This window comes from Camelus ferus, chromosome 3, assembly GCF_009834535.1.
Source record: "Camelus ferus isolate YT-003-E chromosome 3, BCGSAC_Cfer_1.0, whole genome shotgun sequence".
Taxonomy (NCBI): Eukaryota; Metazoa; Chordata; class Mammalia; order Artiodactyla; family Camelidae; genus Camelus; species Camelus ferus.
Window position 1 is genome coordinate 76,489,004 of NC_045698.1, and position 19,370 is coordinate 76,508,373.

A 19,370-nucleotide genomic window follows, 5' to 3' on the forward strand; every position below is an offset into this window, starting at 1 on the left:
AAATTTCCCTAGGTGTCAGGGGCCCGCGTCTAGCCGGAGGCACAGAGCCGACACCATTCCCGGGGGCCTGCTGGGTACTCTGCCTCCCCTCGCGTCCCCGTCCCCACCCTCAGCTCCTCGACTCTAAGAGCCACCTTCGCCTCCTCCCTCTCCCCTAAGGTGCCTACTCCCGCGAACACAGAGCGCCCATCTTCCCAGCCCGGACAAAACCCGGAGAAGTGGAATCCCTCGCCCGGAGCGCCCCGGCGGCCACTGGGCATGCTCCGTCGTCAGGCAGGTTCGGGGCCGCGAGCAGCTGGTGCGACTCACGGATCCCTCCTGCGGCCGCACGTCCTCCGCCCCCCGAGCAGCGAGCGGGCGCATGATGGCGGCGGCGGCGGCGGCGGGGAGCGCCAGCGGCGGCAGCAGCGGCTGCGGCGGCGGCGGCAGCAGCAGCAGCGACACGTCCAGCACCGGCGAGGAGGAGAGGATGCGGCGCCTCTTCCAGACGTGCGACGGCGACGGCGACGGATACATTAGCAGGTACTCGGGGAGGTCCACGAAACGGGCTGGGGCGCGACGAGCCTCTAGGCGCTCTCCTTGACCCCTCCTCCGCCCCCTCGCCCCAACTTCCCGCAAGTTGCTCAGAAGCTTACGGGAAAAGTTGGTTGTGACTCTGAGAGTGCGTCGCCAGCTCGGCCACTGAGGCCGAGGGGCTGCTCTTTTCGTCTTCTGGAGATGCCAGTTGGCCCAACTTTTCCTAGCGCCGTCTTTGTCTGGGCATTGGGAGGCACCTCTTTAGTATGCGAATACCCACCCTCCGGCCCCCCGGGACTCTAAGGACTCCTGCCTCTGGGAAAACGAGTTTAGGCCACTTGTCCCAGGTGGAAGAGGCTGCCCCGCAGCCTCGGGCTTCAGGGTGTCAAGATGCTGTGGCCACGGGTTGCTCAGTGGACGGACCCGGGCCGGACCAGGATAAGGATGCTCTCTCAGTGACAGAGTTGAATATGAATACAAGCTGTGCCGAACTTTGGTGTGGCACCGAGCCCCTGCGTTCCAAACTTAAGAGCCCAAAGAATAGGCACGGTTTGCCGCTCAGTGCTGATTTAAACCTATTAGGCGGAGGAGAACGAAGCACTGAGGCGCAAACTTGGGCTTTAGAGGTGAGTCTAGAATACAGACCCTACACTCTACCCAGCTCCGCGCTCTCACCAGGTGAGCCTCTGGAGGGGTCTCGAGGCACCTCTTCGCGAGCACTCATAACCCTTGCTGTGCTAGCTTTCAGCTCCCCTACAGGGGCGGTGTTGCATCGTTGAGCGGCAGGGCTTGGCAAAATAATTACTTCTGCCCAAATTTTTATCACTTATCAGACACTGATGGTGAAGAAGGCAATTGTAATGTTTCACGGTGTGAAAGATCCACACTGGGCGCTGAAGACCGTACGCACCAAAATTTGAATTGCCTTCAAGGGAATAGGCAGCCTAAATTATATATTGCATGTTTCTTTAGCCTTTGTCTTGGTAGTTCTGAAAATCCCAGGATACGTCCTGCTGATTGTCCTTGCCTACCTAGAAAAAAAGAGTGGGGGAATCCCCCCTCCCCCATTAAAAAAAGATCTCTGAAACAGGTGATTTGACATGTAAAAGAATTTGGCAATTAAAAAATAATCATTTATTTGGGACTACTCAGTTACGATGATTCTTACCTGCATTTTACTACTTTTCTAAAGTTTCACTGGGAAACATTAGAAAGATATCAGAAAATTCTATGTTCTGGAGTAATTATGTTCTGAAATGAAAAAAATATGTAACTCTAGTTGACATCACTTAGATTTTTATCTGGAAATCTTTCCCTGTTTTGGTTCTGGGTTCATCGAATAATTTAGATTTTTTGTTGTTGTTTTCCTGCTTGAAAAGCCATTATCTTATTTGCAAAAATGAAACTATCTACGTTCTTTATGTTAGATGCAAAAAGAATTTAATTGCACATGGGCAAGAGAGCATATAGAAAGCTAGCAGAATTCTCTCCTTCCCTTCCTCTAATCCTATTGGTAGTATCCGAACTGCACTTTCTATATAAATGCTCATATTATTTTGAATGGGGGCTGAATGGACACTGAAGGATAATGAATTCTTTAAGCATAATTTGAGAACTTTATTTTGGAGGGTGAAGCATTGTAAGGAGGTGATGGTAAAGAAGGAATTTTAGATGAAGGTAGAAAACCACTGGGGCAAAAGTGGGAAAAACTTGTTCCTTGTGTCACATCACTTTAATATATCTGCTTGAAAGGTGGAAGATATGTGCAGTAGTAGACCCAAAGCCAGAACTTTTAACTGTGGGCAGAGTTGCCTTGGAAGTTATTTTTAGGCTGTGACAGATTTTCCAAATAGGAGGAGTTCAGGGATGGCAATCTTATTGAAAGGAGGCACTGAAGAACTTGTCTAGAAGTGTGTTTATGGAGCAAGCACAGTTTTACTGGAATATATGTTTATTTGGTATGGCTTGGGGAATGGGGTTGATGAAAATAACTACTCCCTCTCCCATGCCACTCCGTTGTGCTGTCCCTGTTTAATGACTTTACTGACCACTCTGCAGTGCATGGTAAGATGTGGAATGCTGTGAGTTTTCTCTTTTATTAAACATGAGAGTTGGGCTTTCTATTTTAAAACCTTAAAGACTTTGAATTCTTCAAAAGACGTCAAATTTTTGCTAATGGTAAAATAGCTGTATCCGTTAGGATTTCCATTTGGCTATATATTTATAATAAAAGCCTAATCACAGTCAAATAAGGGTTGGCTTTCACACCCAGAAGTCTGGAGGTGGGCCAACCAGGCTAAAGCAGCAGCTCCATAAGGGTACCAATGCCTAGTTCCCTTCTATCTTTCTGCATCATCATTCTTCACATAGAGCTTTCATCCTTATGGTTATCTAATCTCCTAAAATGATTGCTCTATCTACAACTTTATCTCCAAGTTCTAGGGAGGAAGGTGTAAAAGGAAGCTGAAATGAATGATGCCTGTGTCATCAAACCAAGCACAGCTTTTCCAGATCCCTTAATTGATGTCATTTTTGTCAGACTACATCACCCTACCGTGCCTACTTACAGGAGAGTTGCCTCCCTAAACAAAAGCTGAGTTCTCTAGTTAAGAGCAGAAATTGGGTATTAGGTAGGCAAATAGCAACCAATACACATGATAAAACTCCTCCGTGTTAACCCAAATTCAACTATATTGTCTCCAGTCCTTTACCTAGCCCTCATTCTCAAACAGGAGTAAGCTGGAGGTCCTATGTTTGGAGGAAGGATAAGTGGAAGAGACACCGAGGCCATGAGGGGGAATGTCAGGGTACACCATTGCAGGAGGCAGGGAGCTGAAAGTTAGGGCTTTGTGTCTTGAATATTCTCTTGGCCCAATCTTCCCCATCAGGCTGACAAAAACGGCATGAGCTAGCTGGAGGTTTCTGGAATTGCTGCTCCTGCCCAGGAGCTCCCAGCCTGCCAGAGGGACCCAGAATCATCCCTATGTGGCTGGTTAAGCTGGAGCAGACAACTACTGTCAGGTGGAGCCAAGCGGCAGCTTGGACAGGGCAGGACTCAGACCGCACAGTGTGATGACAGCAGGCTCTTCTGGTGCATTCGTTAACCTTACAGTGGCTTAATCCCACACTTCATGGTATTGAATTTTTTGGGGTCCTGATTATCATGTTACAGGAGATGGTGGTTTTACTCTACTTGCTGAAATTAATTTCCCTTGAAATTTTAGAGCTTCTTATATTTACCCTTCAATTTAAGAAACTATTTATGTTGAACATTTTGACAAATATCTAAAACCAACACTTACATTTATATCTAGTCCCCAAGCCTCAACTCAAACATTGTTGCCTTAGAGAGAGCTTCCATGACCATTGTATCAAAGTAGGGTAGCTCTGCTCCAGCATTATTCTCCATCATGGCTTTCTTCCAAAGCACTCTTTACAACTTATAATTGCATTTCTATTTATTATTTTGTTTGCCTTTTTTTTTCCTTTGTCATTCTCCCACTAGTTATAGGCTTCACGGGGACAGGAATCATGTCTGTTTTGTGAAAACAGGACACTCAGGATCTAGCACAATATTTGCCATATAGCATTCAGTCAGTAAATTCTGATGAATAAGTGACCAAGAATAAACAGTGGTATGTTCATGTATATTGAAAAATCTTTCAAGCATTTTCATTTCCAAGAATATTCCATGTTTATGAATACTTTAAATATAAGTATACTTTATAATATAATATTTTCCTTTGAAAATACATTTTCTCTGGTTATATCAAAGATATTCTTGTTGCTGAAAATTTAGAAGATATGGAAACGTATAAAAATAAAATCAAAATCATTTGTTATCCCATAACTAAGGAATATCATTTTTATTTTCCTAGTGACATACCTACATCATACCATTCCTCTAGAACATCAAAAATAATTAGATAAAAGGAAAGACATCTCATGTTCATGGATAGGAAGATTTAATATTGTTATCATGGCAGTGCACCCCCAAATTGATCTACAGATTCAATGCAATCTTTCTCAGAATCACAGGTGCTGTTTTGCTTTTGTTTTTTGTTTTTTGTAGAAACTGACAATCTGATTCTAAAATTCATATGGAAAGTCAAGGGACCCAGAATAGTCAAAACATGAAAAAGAGGAACAAATTTGGATAATTCACACTTTCTAATTTCAAAACTTACTTCAAAGCAATAGTAATCAAGACAGTGTGATACTGCCAAAAGGACAGACATATAGATCAATGAAATAGAACTGAGAGTCCAGAAACAAACCCAAAAGTATGTGGTGAATTGGTTTTCAACAAGAGTGCCAAGGATACCAAAATCAAGGGTGAAATGAAGAGTAGCCTTTTCAACAAATGGTGCTGGGACAATTGGATAGCCCCGTATAAAAGAATGCAGTTGGATACTTGCCTCACATATAAAAATGTATATATTTCTCATGTACAAAATGTATGTAGTCCTCACATTTCTCATGTACAAAAATTAATTCAAAACAGATCAAAAATTTAAATGTAAAAGCAAAATCTATTAAACTATTAGAAGAAAACATAGAATAAAATCTTTGTCATCTTGGATTTGACAGTGTATTCTTATATACGACACCAAAAGCCTAGGCTACAAAAGAAAACTAGACAAATTGGGCTTCATCAAGGTTTTAAAACTTGTGCTTCAAATAAGCCTATCTGAAAGAGTGAAATACAAATTGAAGAATGAGAGGAAATATTTGCAAATCATATATTTGATAAGGAATTTGTATCTCAGTTCTATTAAAAAAAAACAACCTCTTGCAACCCAGTAACAAAAAGATAAATAACCCATTAAAAATGGATAAAGGATGTGAATAGAATTTTCTCCAAAGAAGATGTACAAATAGCAATAAGCACACAAAAAGATGTTCAGCATCATTAGCCACTAGGGAAATGCAGATCAAAACTACAATAAGACCCCACTTTAAACCTAATAGGATGGCTATAATAAAAATTCAGATAATAACAAGTATTGGCAGGATGTAGAGAAATCAGAATCCTCGAACACTGCTGGTAGGAATGTGAAATGTTGGAGCCACTTTGGAAAATAGTAGCAGTCCCTTGTAAAAGTAAACACAGAATTACCATATGATCCACAGTTCTACTCCTGAATATATATACAGGAGAACTGAGAACATACATACGCACACAAACTTGTACATGGACGTTTATAACAACATTACTCCTAATAGTTGAGAGATGTGAACAACCCAAATTTCTATCTGCTGGTGAATAAATAAACAACATGTGGTATATCCATGCAATGGAATATTATTCAGTCATAAAAGAAATGAAGTAATGAAACAGGCTACAGCACGGATAAATCTTGAAAGCATTATGCTATGAAAGAAGCCAGTCACAAAACACCATACATTATATGTTTCCACTTATATGAAATGTTCGGAACATACACATTTATAGAGACAGAAAGTAGATTAGTGGTTGCTTAGAGCTGAGGGTAATGGGGAAGATTGAAGGATGATGATGGCTAAAGAGTATGGGATTTCTTTTTGAGATGATGAAAAATCTTCTAAAATTGACCGTAGCACAACTCTAGGAATATACAAAAACCATTGAACTGTATACTACCATTAGTGAATTTTATGGTATGTGGATTATATCTCGATAAAAGTGTCACCCCTCCCCCCAAAAAAGATTGGAAAATGTGATTTGTGATTATAATTTTCCATTATTTATTTATTTGATTATTCTCCTATTGTTTGACATTTAGGTTGTTTCCAATTATTTGCTTTGGAATGTCATGAAATCTAAGATGCCATATAGATTGAGACACATCATTATTTTAGGTACCAACCAAACCATGATATGAAGGTCTTGACTACTATGCTGCTGTTAACATTCATATCTTTAGGTTAGTTTTAAACAGATTTATTAAGATATAATAATACTGCATACGGTACAATTCACCCATCTAAACTGTATAATTCAGTGTTTTTAGTATATTCACAGAGTTGTGCAACTATAATTATAACCAATTTTAGGGCATTTCATCACTTCAGAAAGAAGCTCTGTACCCTTTTAGTAGTCATCCCCCATTTCACTCCAACCTCCCTATCCCTAAGCAACTGTTAATCTACCTCTTGTCTCTATAGATTTGCCTATTATGGACATTTCATAAAAATGGAATTATACATTATGTGACCTTTGGTTGCTTGTGTTTTGGTATTATGTCCAAGAAGTTTTTGCCTAACCCAAGGTCACTATATTTTCTTCTAAGAGTTTTATAGATTTAGTTCTTACATTTATGTCTATAATCCATTTTGAGTTTATTTTTGTGTGTGGTGTGAAGAAGGGGTCCAAGTTCATTTTTTTTGCATGTAGATGTCAAGTTGTTCCAGAACCATTTGTTGAAAAGGCTGTGCTTTCCCATTTCTTGACACTCTTATCAACAATCAATTAACCATAAATGTAGAGTCTATTTCTGAACTCTCAGTTCTTTTCTGTTGATGCGTACACTTATCCTTATACCAGTACCACACTATTTTGATTACCATTGCTTTGCTGTAAGCTTTGAAACTGAGTATTGTGACCCTCCAATTTTGTTCTGTTGTTTTTAAGATCAACTATGCTTAGTCCTCTGAGTTCCCATTCACATTTTAGGATCATCTTGTCAATTTCTTCAAAACGGGTAGCTGGGATACTTGATTGGACTGTGTTGTATCTATAAATCAGTTTGTTCACGTGCATTTTTAGTAGCTGTATTTTTAAGGATAGTTTTGTTTTTTCCTCCAGCCCTTTATTTTAATCTTTTAATTTGGACTCAGGAGGTTAGTGAACATCTCAAGTAATAATAGCAAATGTTTATAGAAGCTTTTATAGTTTACAATCAGTTAGTCCGTACATTATCTCATTTCATTCTTACAACAGGAATTAATATCTCTGTTTTAAGACAAAGAGCCAAGATAACATAGCCTCTGAATAAAAAGAAGCAGCTGTGGCCCTTCCTTGAGGGCCTTTTCTCCCATGCATGCTGCACAGCTAACATGAGAAAACCTATTAGAACCTCTAAAGCCTTAAACTTCTTTTCTGTTTAATTTACACAAGGTCTATGGTGGAGATGAATTTTTATTTTAAAACTGGCTTCTTAGCATCAGTGGGAATGGCATTTAAATTCTTGGTACAGAAGGTGAGGCATTTGCGTTCTAAATGAATTTCCATGGGGGTCTCAGCTGGGGAAACTCTCTGTTGTTTGGTAAATTGAAAATCTCTTTAAGTGTTAGTCCCAGAGTAGAAACCATATGGAGAGAAAGGGCATTTCCTTAGAGAACAGTTAATTGTTAGCTTCTCATTGTCGTTTCAAAATGTCAGTTTAAATATGTAAATGAGTAATTACTAAATTCATGCAATTGATTATTGATGACTCTAACTGATGGGAAAAACAGACTTGGGTAGGCAGAAGGACTCTTTGGACCTGTTCACTATTCAAACGTTTAGATCGCTATCCCTTAACAAAATGAAAATGGAAATGGAACAAATTGCTAGGTTGACCAATAAGCATTAAGTGTGTTTATCTGATGTGACATTTGTTAGCTGAGTTTAAGTGTAGCCCTCAGTTGAATTTTTAGCTGTGAAACTTCTGCTTGGAAAATTCTAGATAGATGAGCTCTTTGTTTAATTTTTTAAACATTCGCATCACAATGTAGAAGATACTTGAAAACTCATCTTAGACGTGATGTTGGTGTTAACTAGGCATCTATTCAACCTTATGGCAAGTAGTTGAATTCAACAGATTAATTCAATAGATTAAAACACCTATTGTCTATTTGAAAGTTCAGCATGCACATATTTGTGATACAGATGAAGGAAGTAAAAACATATTCAGGGTGAAGAGGGCATTACTGTAAAAATGTGACTACATTTCCTATTTCAAGGAATTTTGCACTTATTTACCAAAAATCAGAACTGCTTTCTGAAAAATAACAAGCTTAACAGAATACCTTAGAGGTTAATGCTTTTAGGCAAGGGTTTTGCTCTGGCAATTTTTGTACTGTAGTCTTAAGCTGAGTGCACTTCGCAATAAACAGGATGGAAATCATGAGAATATAGTTGGGGTAGTATTTACTCTTCTAAAAATATGTTGGTAGTTTTATATTATTATAAGCAAAAGGTGAAATCAGTGCTGTTTACCCTCCTCCCCCTTCTTGGTTTCCGAAGCTCCTTCATCTCTAACCAGAATTACTGTTCTAGTGTCCTACCCTGCAGGCTTGGCTCCTCCAGCCCACTCTACACGGACACTGGGGTCATTTTTCTGACACAAAACTGAGCAGGCAGCTCTTCTTGAAGTCCTGCAACAGTTGCCTGTTCCTTGTAGTTAAGCTCAGACTCCTCTTAGGGCCGTTTGAGTGGACGCGCCCGGCCACCTGGCCCCGGGACTATCTCCCCTCCAGCTTTCTCCCTCACATTCCCTCCTCCAGCGTGGCTTTGCAGGTGCAGCTCCTGCTGGAAGTGCCCTTCCTTCCCCCTTGTCTGCCTGGTGAGCATCTTCTCGTTTTCTTTAGGCTCATCTTTTCTGGGCTCAGTTCTCACGCAGCTCTTGCTCTCTGGAGACTCTCGCGTGCTGCAGAAGCTCCCGTGCACTGCTCGGCTCATGTCTGATACTCTCACGGTTTCTTTTCCTTGCTCCCCACACTCAAGGCAGATACTGTACTTTTCTTGTCTTTTGTCTTCATAAACTTGGTGCCCAACACATTATAGAAACTGACTAAATATTGATCAAATAAATAAAATTGTCCTTGTGTAATGGTGATTTCAAACATTTTAGAATATTTAGGTTTATCAGGTTTTGTCCAACTTAGAAGAAGCTGAGGATTTATATTTGCAAACATGCATTGGGTACATTTTACCTAATCTAAAATTACTACTGTGATGGAAGTTCTATTCCCTTTCAACTAACTGGTCATATAACTTTAGGCAAGTCACACAAACCTCTCTAATCTGTCTTCTTCAGTAAAATGATTTTAGCATCTTTTTCAGGACTGAAATGTTTTGATTTTTATGGGCTGTAGGTACTAACTTAGGATTTTGTTGGTAGCACATTCTCTAAGAAAGGCATGCTGCTTAAATTAGTCTCCACTGGGCAACTGTTTATGTTTGTTTATGAACTAACCCTGGTGAATCCATAGTTTCTCTATACTGGTAACTGTTATCATCCAGTAGGCTTCAATACTGTCTAGACAGCAGTATTTTCAAAATACTGTTGAACTCTTGGTTAGGTTTTTTTCGATTCCTGAGTAAAGGTTATGAGACGAAGTAAAATTTTTTTAAAAAACTACTCTTAATTCTGTATTCTACTTGTTATTAAAAAGCTGAAGGAAAGTTGCCCACACAGTTCTATCCTGAGTCTTTCAGGATACTAAATATTTAAAAATATGTTTCAAATTAATACTTATAGTCCACTTTTCTTAGGCTATTGCTCCGTGGTTACTGGATATTCACAGTAAACAAACATTTTAAACTAATAATAAAATAAAAATAAGAGAATTTACTCAATCCTAACTTGTATTATAGTAATTTCTATTTAAATTCTTTCACCTCCAAGATAAGAAGCTTCATGAGTGCAACAACTCTGCCTTTGTATCTCTCACACCATCCAGTACCATTCCTTGTACATAGATGCTATGGATGTAAGTGTTGAATCAATGTTAAATGAAGGAACTGTCTTAATACTGTCTTAATACTGTCTTAAGAGAAAATCATATTGCTGCTTCTACACTTGCGAGATAGGATTTTGATTTTTCTCTCATTCCTAAAATAGAGAAAAATTCCTGTGCCAATGTTAACCTGTCTCTTAACTGTATGCATACATGCTTCCAGAATTACCATCAGTCAGATAACATGGAATGAGGAAAACGCAAAGAATTTTGCTGTGTGAGTTAGTTTGTTGGAGCCCTCTGTTTTGGTAATATAAAATACAGGTTCCCTTAAAGGAATAATTTACTATTCACTGTGGTTTGTTACTTTATAGATTCCTCCTGAATCTTCAGTGCTTAGAGCATCTGATGACTGTCATACCTGTGCAAATTTGAGAATATTAATTTTTTTTAAATGTTTGTTGAATGCCCACTCTGTGCACAGAGGAATACAGAGATGGGTGTGTTATAGCTTCTGCCCTTAAGTCATATTTGGTCTTACATGGTAAGGACCAGAAGCAAGGAAAAGTGCAAAGCTTTTAGGAAGGTTCAGGGAAAGGAGGAGAACAACTGGGCTTTATAAGAGGATATTGTTCTAGTAAATTTGTTGCAAGGAATATGTAACTGGCCCAGAATGGTCACTTAGCTTCACCTCCCACCCAGGATCACTGTTTCTTCACTTCAGCCAGAGTAGCGCTATCAACAGCTTTCCTGCTGCCCTGCTCCCTCCCTCAGAGGAGCCCAGGGCAGCACTGATGACAAAGAGAGACCGCCCTCCAGAGGCTCTGGCTTCCTCAGCAGCTGCCTGGAAAACTCAAGTGCACAACCCTGAGATGCTGTGGAGGTCACACCCTGTGAGGCTGCAACCAGTGAGAGACAGGAAACGAAGGAACCAGCTGCTAAGCTGCTCCTCCTTCCTTCCCCTTGAGGAACTCCTGAATGCAGTTGTTTCCGATGCCCTCTCTGGAGACATTCTGTAAGAGCAGAGAGCCAGCTCCATGTGCTGCGAAACTGTAGCCAGTTTGGGTACGCACCCCTTACATTAGTCCTTCCGCTTTGTTTCCTCACTCAGCTCTTCCCTGCACTCTTGCTCCTTGCTTATACCCCCAATCAGGTACAAGCATGTGCGCTTAAGACAGAACCCACAGAGATAGCTCACAAAACAGGGATTATTGTTTAAATATCTAATATTTAAATATTACGCTTCGTAGGCCCTGAACCTTATTGAAAAAAAAAATTCATTCTGTAAGGAAAAATGCAAAGAAAATGAGATCACTCTTAATCTTATCTACCTAGAGATAGTAAATACACAGACACACACACACACAAATATGACATAGTACACGTTATAGTTGCCCACACACCATCTATCCTGACTTCTCTTCTTCCCAAAGAGCCCCTAAGAAAAGTGCGAGCCATCAGTCCTCCTACAAGAAACCCATGTGAGGCAGGGTCCCACTTCCAAATATAAAGAGAAGTGGGATCCAAGATTAATCCCAGCCTCTTAACAACATTTGAGTTAGGAATGGGCATGTGATGAGACTTGCACTAATGAATCTCTAGAAAAAGTTTGCTGGAGATTGCTGGAAAAGTTTTTCACATTCTTCTAGTACAGTTACTGGAAGCAACTCCTTCTCTTTCCCTCCTAAATGGGATCTGAGCATGAAGTAGATGCATGGACCCTTGATTGCCAATAGCGACCACTACAGACCCAAAGGAAAATTAATATTAGGAAGAAGACCACACCTTTTTTTTTTTTGGCTGTTAACTTTTTTTTGAATTGAAGTACAGTTGACTTACAGTATTATGTTAGTTTCAAGCGTACAGCATAGTGATTCAGTATTTTTACAGATTACGCTACATTATACATTATTACAGGGTAATGGCTATAATTTCCTGTGCTATACGATAGATATATCCTGTTGCTTATCTATTTTATACATAGTAGTTTGTATCTGTTAATCCCATACTGCTAATTAGTTCCTTTTCCCTTCCCTCTCTGCTTTGATAAACACAAACTTATTTTTTATACCTGTGAGTCTGTTTCTGTTTTACATATGCATTCATTTGTATTATTTTTTAGATTCCACATATGAGTGATATCATACAGTATTATCTCTGACTGCCTTATTTCACTAAGCATAATATTGTCTAGGTCCATACACGTTGCTGCAAATGGCAGAATTTCATTCTTTTTAATGGCTGTGTAATATTCCATAGTATATATATACTACCGCTTCTTTATCCATCCATCTGTTGATGGACAGTTAGGTTGCATCCATATCTTGGCTATTGTAAATAATGCTGCTATGAACATTGGGGTACATGTGTCATTTCATATTAGAGCTTTTGTCTTTTCTAGATATATGCCCAGGAAATGGAATTGCTGGATCATATGGTAACTCTATTTTTAGTTTTTTAAGGAACCTCCATACTATTTTCCATAGTGGCTGCACCAAATTACATTCCCACTCACAGTGTAGGAGGGTTCCCTTTTCTCCACACCCTCTCCAGCATTTGTTATTTGTAGACTTTCTGATGATAGCCATTCTGACAGGTGTGAGGTGACATCTCATTGTGGGGTTTTGTTTTGTTTTCTATTTTTTACTTTTTTTAATTGAAGTATAGTTGGTTTACAATGTTGTGTTAATTTCTGGTGTATAGCATAGTGATTCAGTTATACATATATATTCCTTTTCATATTCTTTTTCATTATATTTTACTACAAGATATTGAATATAGTTCCCTGTGCTGTACAGTAGAACCTTATTGTTTATCTATTTTATATGCAGTAGTTAGTATCTGCAAATCCCAAACTCCCATTTTATGCCTCCACCCTCCTCTTTCCCCTCTGGTAACCATAAGTTTGTTTTCTATGTCTGTGAGTCTGTTTCTATTTTGTAAATAAGTTATTTTGTGTCATTTTTTTTTTCAGATACCACATGTAAGTGATATGGTATTTTTCTTTCTCTTTCTGGCTTACTTCACTTAGTATGACAATCTCCAGTCCATCCATGTTGCTGCAAATGGCATTATTTTATTCTTTTTTTATGGCTGAGTAGTATTTTATTCTTTCTTATGGCTGAGTGTGTGTGTGTATGTATATGTGTGTATATATATATATATATGCCAGCACTTCTTTACTCAGTCACCTGTCGATGGACATTTAGGTTGCTTCCATGAAGAAGTCCACACTTTTAAGGGAGAGTAACGGCATGGAAAAGGCTGGAGCCATGATAATGCTGATTGAGCCACCCTGCCTCTAGCCTTCCTCCTGTACAAGCCAATACATTTCTTTATTATTTAAGATTGCTTGAGTTGTATCTTCTTTACTTATGGACCAAAGCATCCTGGAACACTCATGTATTTATATAGATGGGATTCTAATAGGCAGGCTGTGATTCAGTCTGCTTTTTTTTTAGCAGACTATTTCGTGTAAATTTTCTGTGTAAATATGGACCTTATATCACCATTTTAAATTAAGTATTCCATGATATATGTGTGTATAACCCAATATATTATACTAGATGTCTCTCTAAAGAAATTTTATTTTACTTTCTGTCTTATTTGTTGCTTACCCCAAAACTCAGTGGCTTTAAACAACACATATTTATCATCTCACAGCTTCATAGGTCTTGAATCCAAGCACAACTTGGCTGAGTCCTCTATTTAAGGGTCTCTTACGAGGCTGCAGTCACAGTATCCGCCAGAGCCAGTGTCATCTCAAGGTTCAGTTGGGTAGATCCCAGTTTCCTCCATGGCTGTTGACAGCCTTCAGTTCCTGGAGGGCTGTTGGACAGAGGCTTTAGTTCCTTACTAACTGTAGACCAAATGCTACCCTCCGTTCCTTACTCGGCGTTCCTCTTCAACAGAGCAAACACACAAGAAGAGCCAGCCAGACAGAAGCCACAGTCTTCTGTACTGTGATTTCAAAAGTGACATTCCTCACTTTTGCTGTATTCTGCTGTGTAGAAGTAAGTTCCCAGGTTCAGCTGACATTCAAAGGAGAGCGTGGGTTACAGAAAGGTGTGACTCCCAGAAGGCAGGGATCATCAGGAGCTACCTTAGAATGCTACCTACCACACTTTCTGACTTTTATAAGCAATGCTGTGGCAAATATACTTGCATCTTTGAAAACCCCTTCTGTCATGGGCTGAGTTGTGTACCCCAAATTCGTATCTTGAAGGCCTAATCCCCAGTACTTCAGAATGTGACTATATTGGGAGATAGGGTCTTTAAGAGATAACTAAGGTTAAATGCACCTTTTGGGGGTGGGCCCTAATGCAGTACGACTGATGTCCTTATTAGAGGAGATCAGGACACAGAGTTGCACAGATGGAAGTCCATGTAAAGACAAAGGGGAAAGACAGCCATCTCCAAGCCAAGGAGAGAGAGGCCTCAGAATGAAATCAATACCTTGAACACCTTGCTCTTGGACTTCTAGCCTCCAGAATGGAGAGAAAATAAACTTCTGTTGCTTAAGCCATCTAGTCTGTGGTGCTTTGTTGATGGCAGCACTAGGAAACTAATAAACCCCCCTGGTGATATCTGGGTTAATATATTGCTGTATTGCCTTCCAGACTTTACTTTGCCATCGCAGTCTATAAAAGTGCCTATTTTCTCACATGTTCAGTAACATTAAACGTCATTACATTTTTTAGCTTTAATCAATCTGACATCTGAATAATGGTATTAGATTATTTAATTTTACAATTCTTTGAAACCTAGTAAATTTGGACGTCTTTTTCATTTATTTATTGACTATCTGCATTTCAAATTTGTGAATTTTCTCAATGTTCATTTTTTTTTGTTAGAGAAGTTGTGTTTTTCCTTTTGATTTATGAGAAGTCTTTATATATTAAGGACATTAATTTTTTTGTCAGGTTGCAAATGTTTTCCTCAAATTTTTGCTTTCTTTTAAAATTTGTTTGTGATATCTTTTGCAAAATATAAGTTTTAAATTTTTATGTAGCCAGATCTGTCACTTTCTTCCTTTACTTTTGCACGTGTTAAGGCTCTGTCTTTGAACTTAATGGATAAATATTGACATTATTTTCTTACAGCTATCTTATGGGTTCATTTTGTAAATATCTAATTCTCCTGGAATTTGTGTGTACATGAGTTGCATGATAGAAACATCATTTTTCCCCTAAATGATTACTCAGTTGTCCTAATTTCATTTAATAAATCCATCCTTTCCATACTGATCTGAAAGTTTACTTTATTATATACTAACTTTAAAAGTATGTATATTTCCATCTGATTATAGAGTCTACATTTTCTTTTATTGACCTATCTATTGGTGTATTGATGTATGTATTGTTTCTTCAGATTATGGTTATATATTCCACATGGATTGGCTTCCCTCATTCTCTCTCCTTATCCCCCCCCCCCCAAAATCATCTTGGCTATTTCTGGGCATTTTTCTCTTCTAAAAGAACTTTAGAAGTTCCGTTGAATTTTTTCTTTCTAGTTTTGTTAAGATATAATGGTCACACAGCGCTGAATAAGTTTAAGGGATACAGTGCAATGATTTGACTTACATACATCATGAAATGATTACCACAAGTTTAGTGAACATCTGTCGTCTCATACAGATAGAAAATAAAAGAAAAAGGAAAACATTTTTTCCTTGTGATGAGAGCTCCAAGGATTTTCTCTCTTATCAGCTTTCATTTGTAACACAGCAGTGTCAATTACACTTATCATGTTGTACATGACATCCCTAGTACTTATTTATCTTAAGACTGGAAGTCTGTACCTTTTGATAGTCTTTATCTAGTTTCCCCTCCCACTGTCCCCTAACTCTGGTAACCAGAAATTTGATCTCTTTTTCTATGAGTTTGTTTGTTTTTGAAGTTTAATTGACCTCCAACACTATGTGAGTTGCTGGAGCATGCATAGTGATTCAATATTTCTATACACTACAAAATGATCACCACAATATGCCTAGTTACCATCTGTCACCATACAAAGAGATTCCATTATTATTGACTATATTTCCCATGGTGTACATTTTATACCCGTGACTCATTTATTTTGTAACTGGAAGTTTGCATCTCTTAATCTCCCTCACTTATTTCTCTCATCCCTCAACCTCCCTTCCCTCTCTGTATCTTTGACTCTGTTTCTGTCTTGTTATGTTTGTTTATTTGTTTTTTTTTTTATATTCCACATATGAGTAAAATCATATGGTGTTTGTCTTTGTCTGACTTATTTTACTTAATACCTTCTAGATCCACACATGTTGTCATAAATAGCAAGATTTCACTTTTTATAGCTGAGTAACATTCCATTATATATATATATATGTTGTTTATCTATTCATCTATCAGTGGGCACGTAGGTTGCTTCCATTTCTTGATTATTATAAATAATACTACGATGAACATAGGGGTACATATATCTTTTTGAATTAGTATTTTTGTTTTCTTCAGATAAATACCCAGGAGTGGAATTGCTGGATCATATGGTAGTTCTATTTTTAATTTTTTAAGGAACCTCCATGTTGTCTTCCATAGTAGCTGCACCAGTTTACATTCCCACCAATAGTGCATGTGCAGAAGGGTTCCCTTTTCTCCACATTCTCATCAATACTTGTTATTTATTATCTTTTTGATGATAGTCACTCTGCCAGGTGTGAGGTGATAACTCGTGGTTTTGATTTTATTTGATCCCTGGTGATTAGTGATATTGAGTGATTTCATGTGTGTTTTGGCCATCTGTAGGTCTTCTTTGGAAGAATGTCTATTCACATCCTCTGCCCATTTTTAAATTGAGTTGTTTATTTTTTGATGTTGAGTTGCATGAGTTCTTCGTATATTTTGAATATTAACTGCTTATCAGCTGTATCATTTGCAACTATGTTCTCTCATTCAGTAGGCAGCCTTTTTGTTTTGTTGATCCTTTCCTTTGCTGTACAAAAGCTTTTTAGTTTGATGTAGAAATTCATTGAATTTTAATTGGACTTGTGATACATTTCCTAATTAACATAGGAAGAATTGATATCTCTTCAAGCCAGTTTTTTCATAAGAGGGATTATATGCCTCCCCTTTTACTCGGTCTTTTTAATGTCACTCAGTGGTTTTCCTCATGTTTGCATATTTTGTTTTTTGTTTTGTTTTGTTTCTCTATCTTTTCCTTCAAATTTTGTTGCTATCATGAATGAAGTTTTTTTTAAACCTCTTTGTTTCTCTAGTTGATATTTCACAGTATATATTAAAGCTATTTATTTTATTTGTTCAAATATTTTATTTTTTAACACATATTTATTGAGAGGTTACATTTTTATTGAGTAGTAGATACTGGTTTAATCATTGAGACTACGGCAGTTATCAAAATGGACAAAATTCTCTGCCCTCAAGAAACATACATTCTTGGAAGGTGAAGGTTGAGATAAATAATAAACCCAAAACCAAAATATGATCTGTCAAATGAGAAAATAATCTTTGAGCAAAAACCTGAAGAGTTAGGGAGCAGCCCTTTATTTACATGGAGGAATAAGGTTCCTAATTGAAGGGACAGCAAATGCAAAAGCCATGAGGCGGAAGCTGGTGTATCCAAAGAATAAGGAGGTGAGTGTGGCTGGGAGAGAAAGGGAAGGAAAGTGGAAGAAGTGAGGAGCGGGTAGGTTCTATGGCCTTGTCCGTTATTGTTGAGACTGGCTTTTAGTCTGAGTAAGAGTTTCCTGCTTGATTCTGCAGGATTGTCTATACCTCCTTTCTCCATTTTCTTCTCCCCATAGGGTCCTCAACCCCTCAGTTCTGGCATCTGTCCCTCTCATCCATCCACACTTTCACTCCATGGAAACAGTGCTAAGGTCACTGGTGACCTTCTCGTCAGTAAATAAAATGGACACTCTCAGTCCTCACTGTGTGTTACCTCTCAGCATTCGACTATGTGGACCAGTGCCCGACGCTTGCAGCCCCCCTCTTTCTGGCATAGTCTTCTTGCTTTTCTCCCATCTGTCTGACTCCTACTTTCTGTCTCATTTTCAGGTTCACCTTTTCTACCTATTAGGGGTCACAATTTCACAAGGTGTCAACTTTTGCTCCTTCTTCATTTAACCCCATCCATTCTGTCTCAATGTTTATGTTTCATCTCTCTTATTTATGTTTCAGCTTCAGTTATCTTCTGAAGAAGCCAATGACTCCCAAAGTAAATGTCCAGCTCAGGCTTCTCTTCTGAGCCTCAGACCTGCAGAACCAATTAACTCAATTGCCTATAAATCATCTCCCACCAGATATTTCTAAAATATGTTGAACCATACAAGTCCAGTGTTGGATTCCTGATCTCTGCCTGAGTCTTGCCCTCTCAGTGACTGTGACTGCTGTGCACCCACGTCCACAAGCCAGAAGAATCTTGGCGCATCCTTGATGCCCCCTTTTCCATCAATGCCCATGTTGGTTTCATCACCAAGTCCTATTATTTTACCTTCTAAATCTCTCTCAGATCTGTCCATTTCTTTCCATCTCTGTTCCCACCCTTAATTCTCTCCCTTAGAGTACTGCAGATACTCCTAACTGACTTTCTTGGGTCTCTCTTGGCCCTTGTCCCTCCCAGTCTTCCACACTGTGGTCAGAAGAGATCTTTTTGAAGTGCCAGTCTGCTCATGTTACTCCAGCTTAAAACCCTTCGGGTGAGTCAGAATTCTTAACTTACCCAAAATAGGCCCTGCATGGTTCCACTGCCTCTTTCCTCCCTTGCCTCATCGTGTTCTCTCTCCTCCTGGCTCTCCCTCTACCAGCCTCTCTAGTCCTGGAGTTTCAGTTTCTCCCCTGTGTTCTGCTGTCATTTCCCATCCAGTTCCCAAGCAGCTCATGACGTCCAGCTGTTCTCAAACTCCTGAGCTCAGCTTCAGTGTCCCTTTTTCAGCCTTCTTCAGCCCTCCCCTATTTCTTGCCTTCAGAACACTTATTTCAGGTTGTAACAATATGTACATTTGTGGGAATTTCTTGATGAATGTCTTTCTGGCCCACTCAACCATGAGTTCATGAGAACAGGGACTCTGCCTGTTTTTGTTCACCAATAAATCCTCAGGCCTAGCACAGAAACCTGGCACATGGAGGCACTCAGGAAATATTTGTGGAGAGAATCAATGAAGTCCTTTTTGCTTCTCAGAATTAAACCAAAAGTTGCACTTTTGCATAACTGGCACACTAGTCCATTTA

General features: G+C 39.0%; 1 protein-coding gene across 1 annotated transcript in view; it reads left to right on the forward strand.

Moving 5' to 3' along the window:
• The first annotated feature begins 336 nt into the window (after window positions 1–336).
• Window positions 337–19,370, forward strand: part of MCC (MCC regulator of WNT signaling pathway) — a 371,860-nt gene continuing 352,826 nt past the window's right edge. Inside the window, exon 1 of the mRNA XM_006192560.2 lies at window positions 337–522. Coding sequence (XP_006192622.2) covers window positions 362–522 — 161 coding nt within the window. The 5' untranslated portion in view covers window positions 337–361. The remainder of the gene's footprint in view (window positions 523–19,370) is intronic.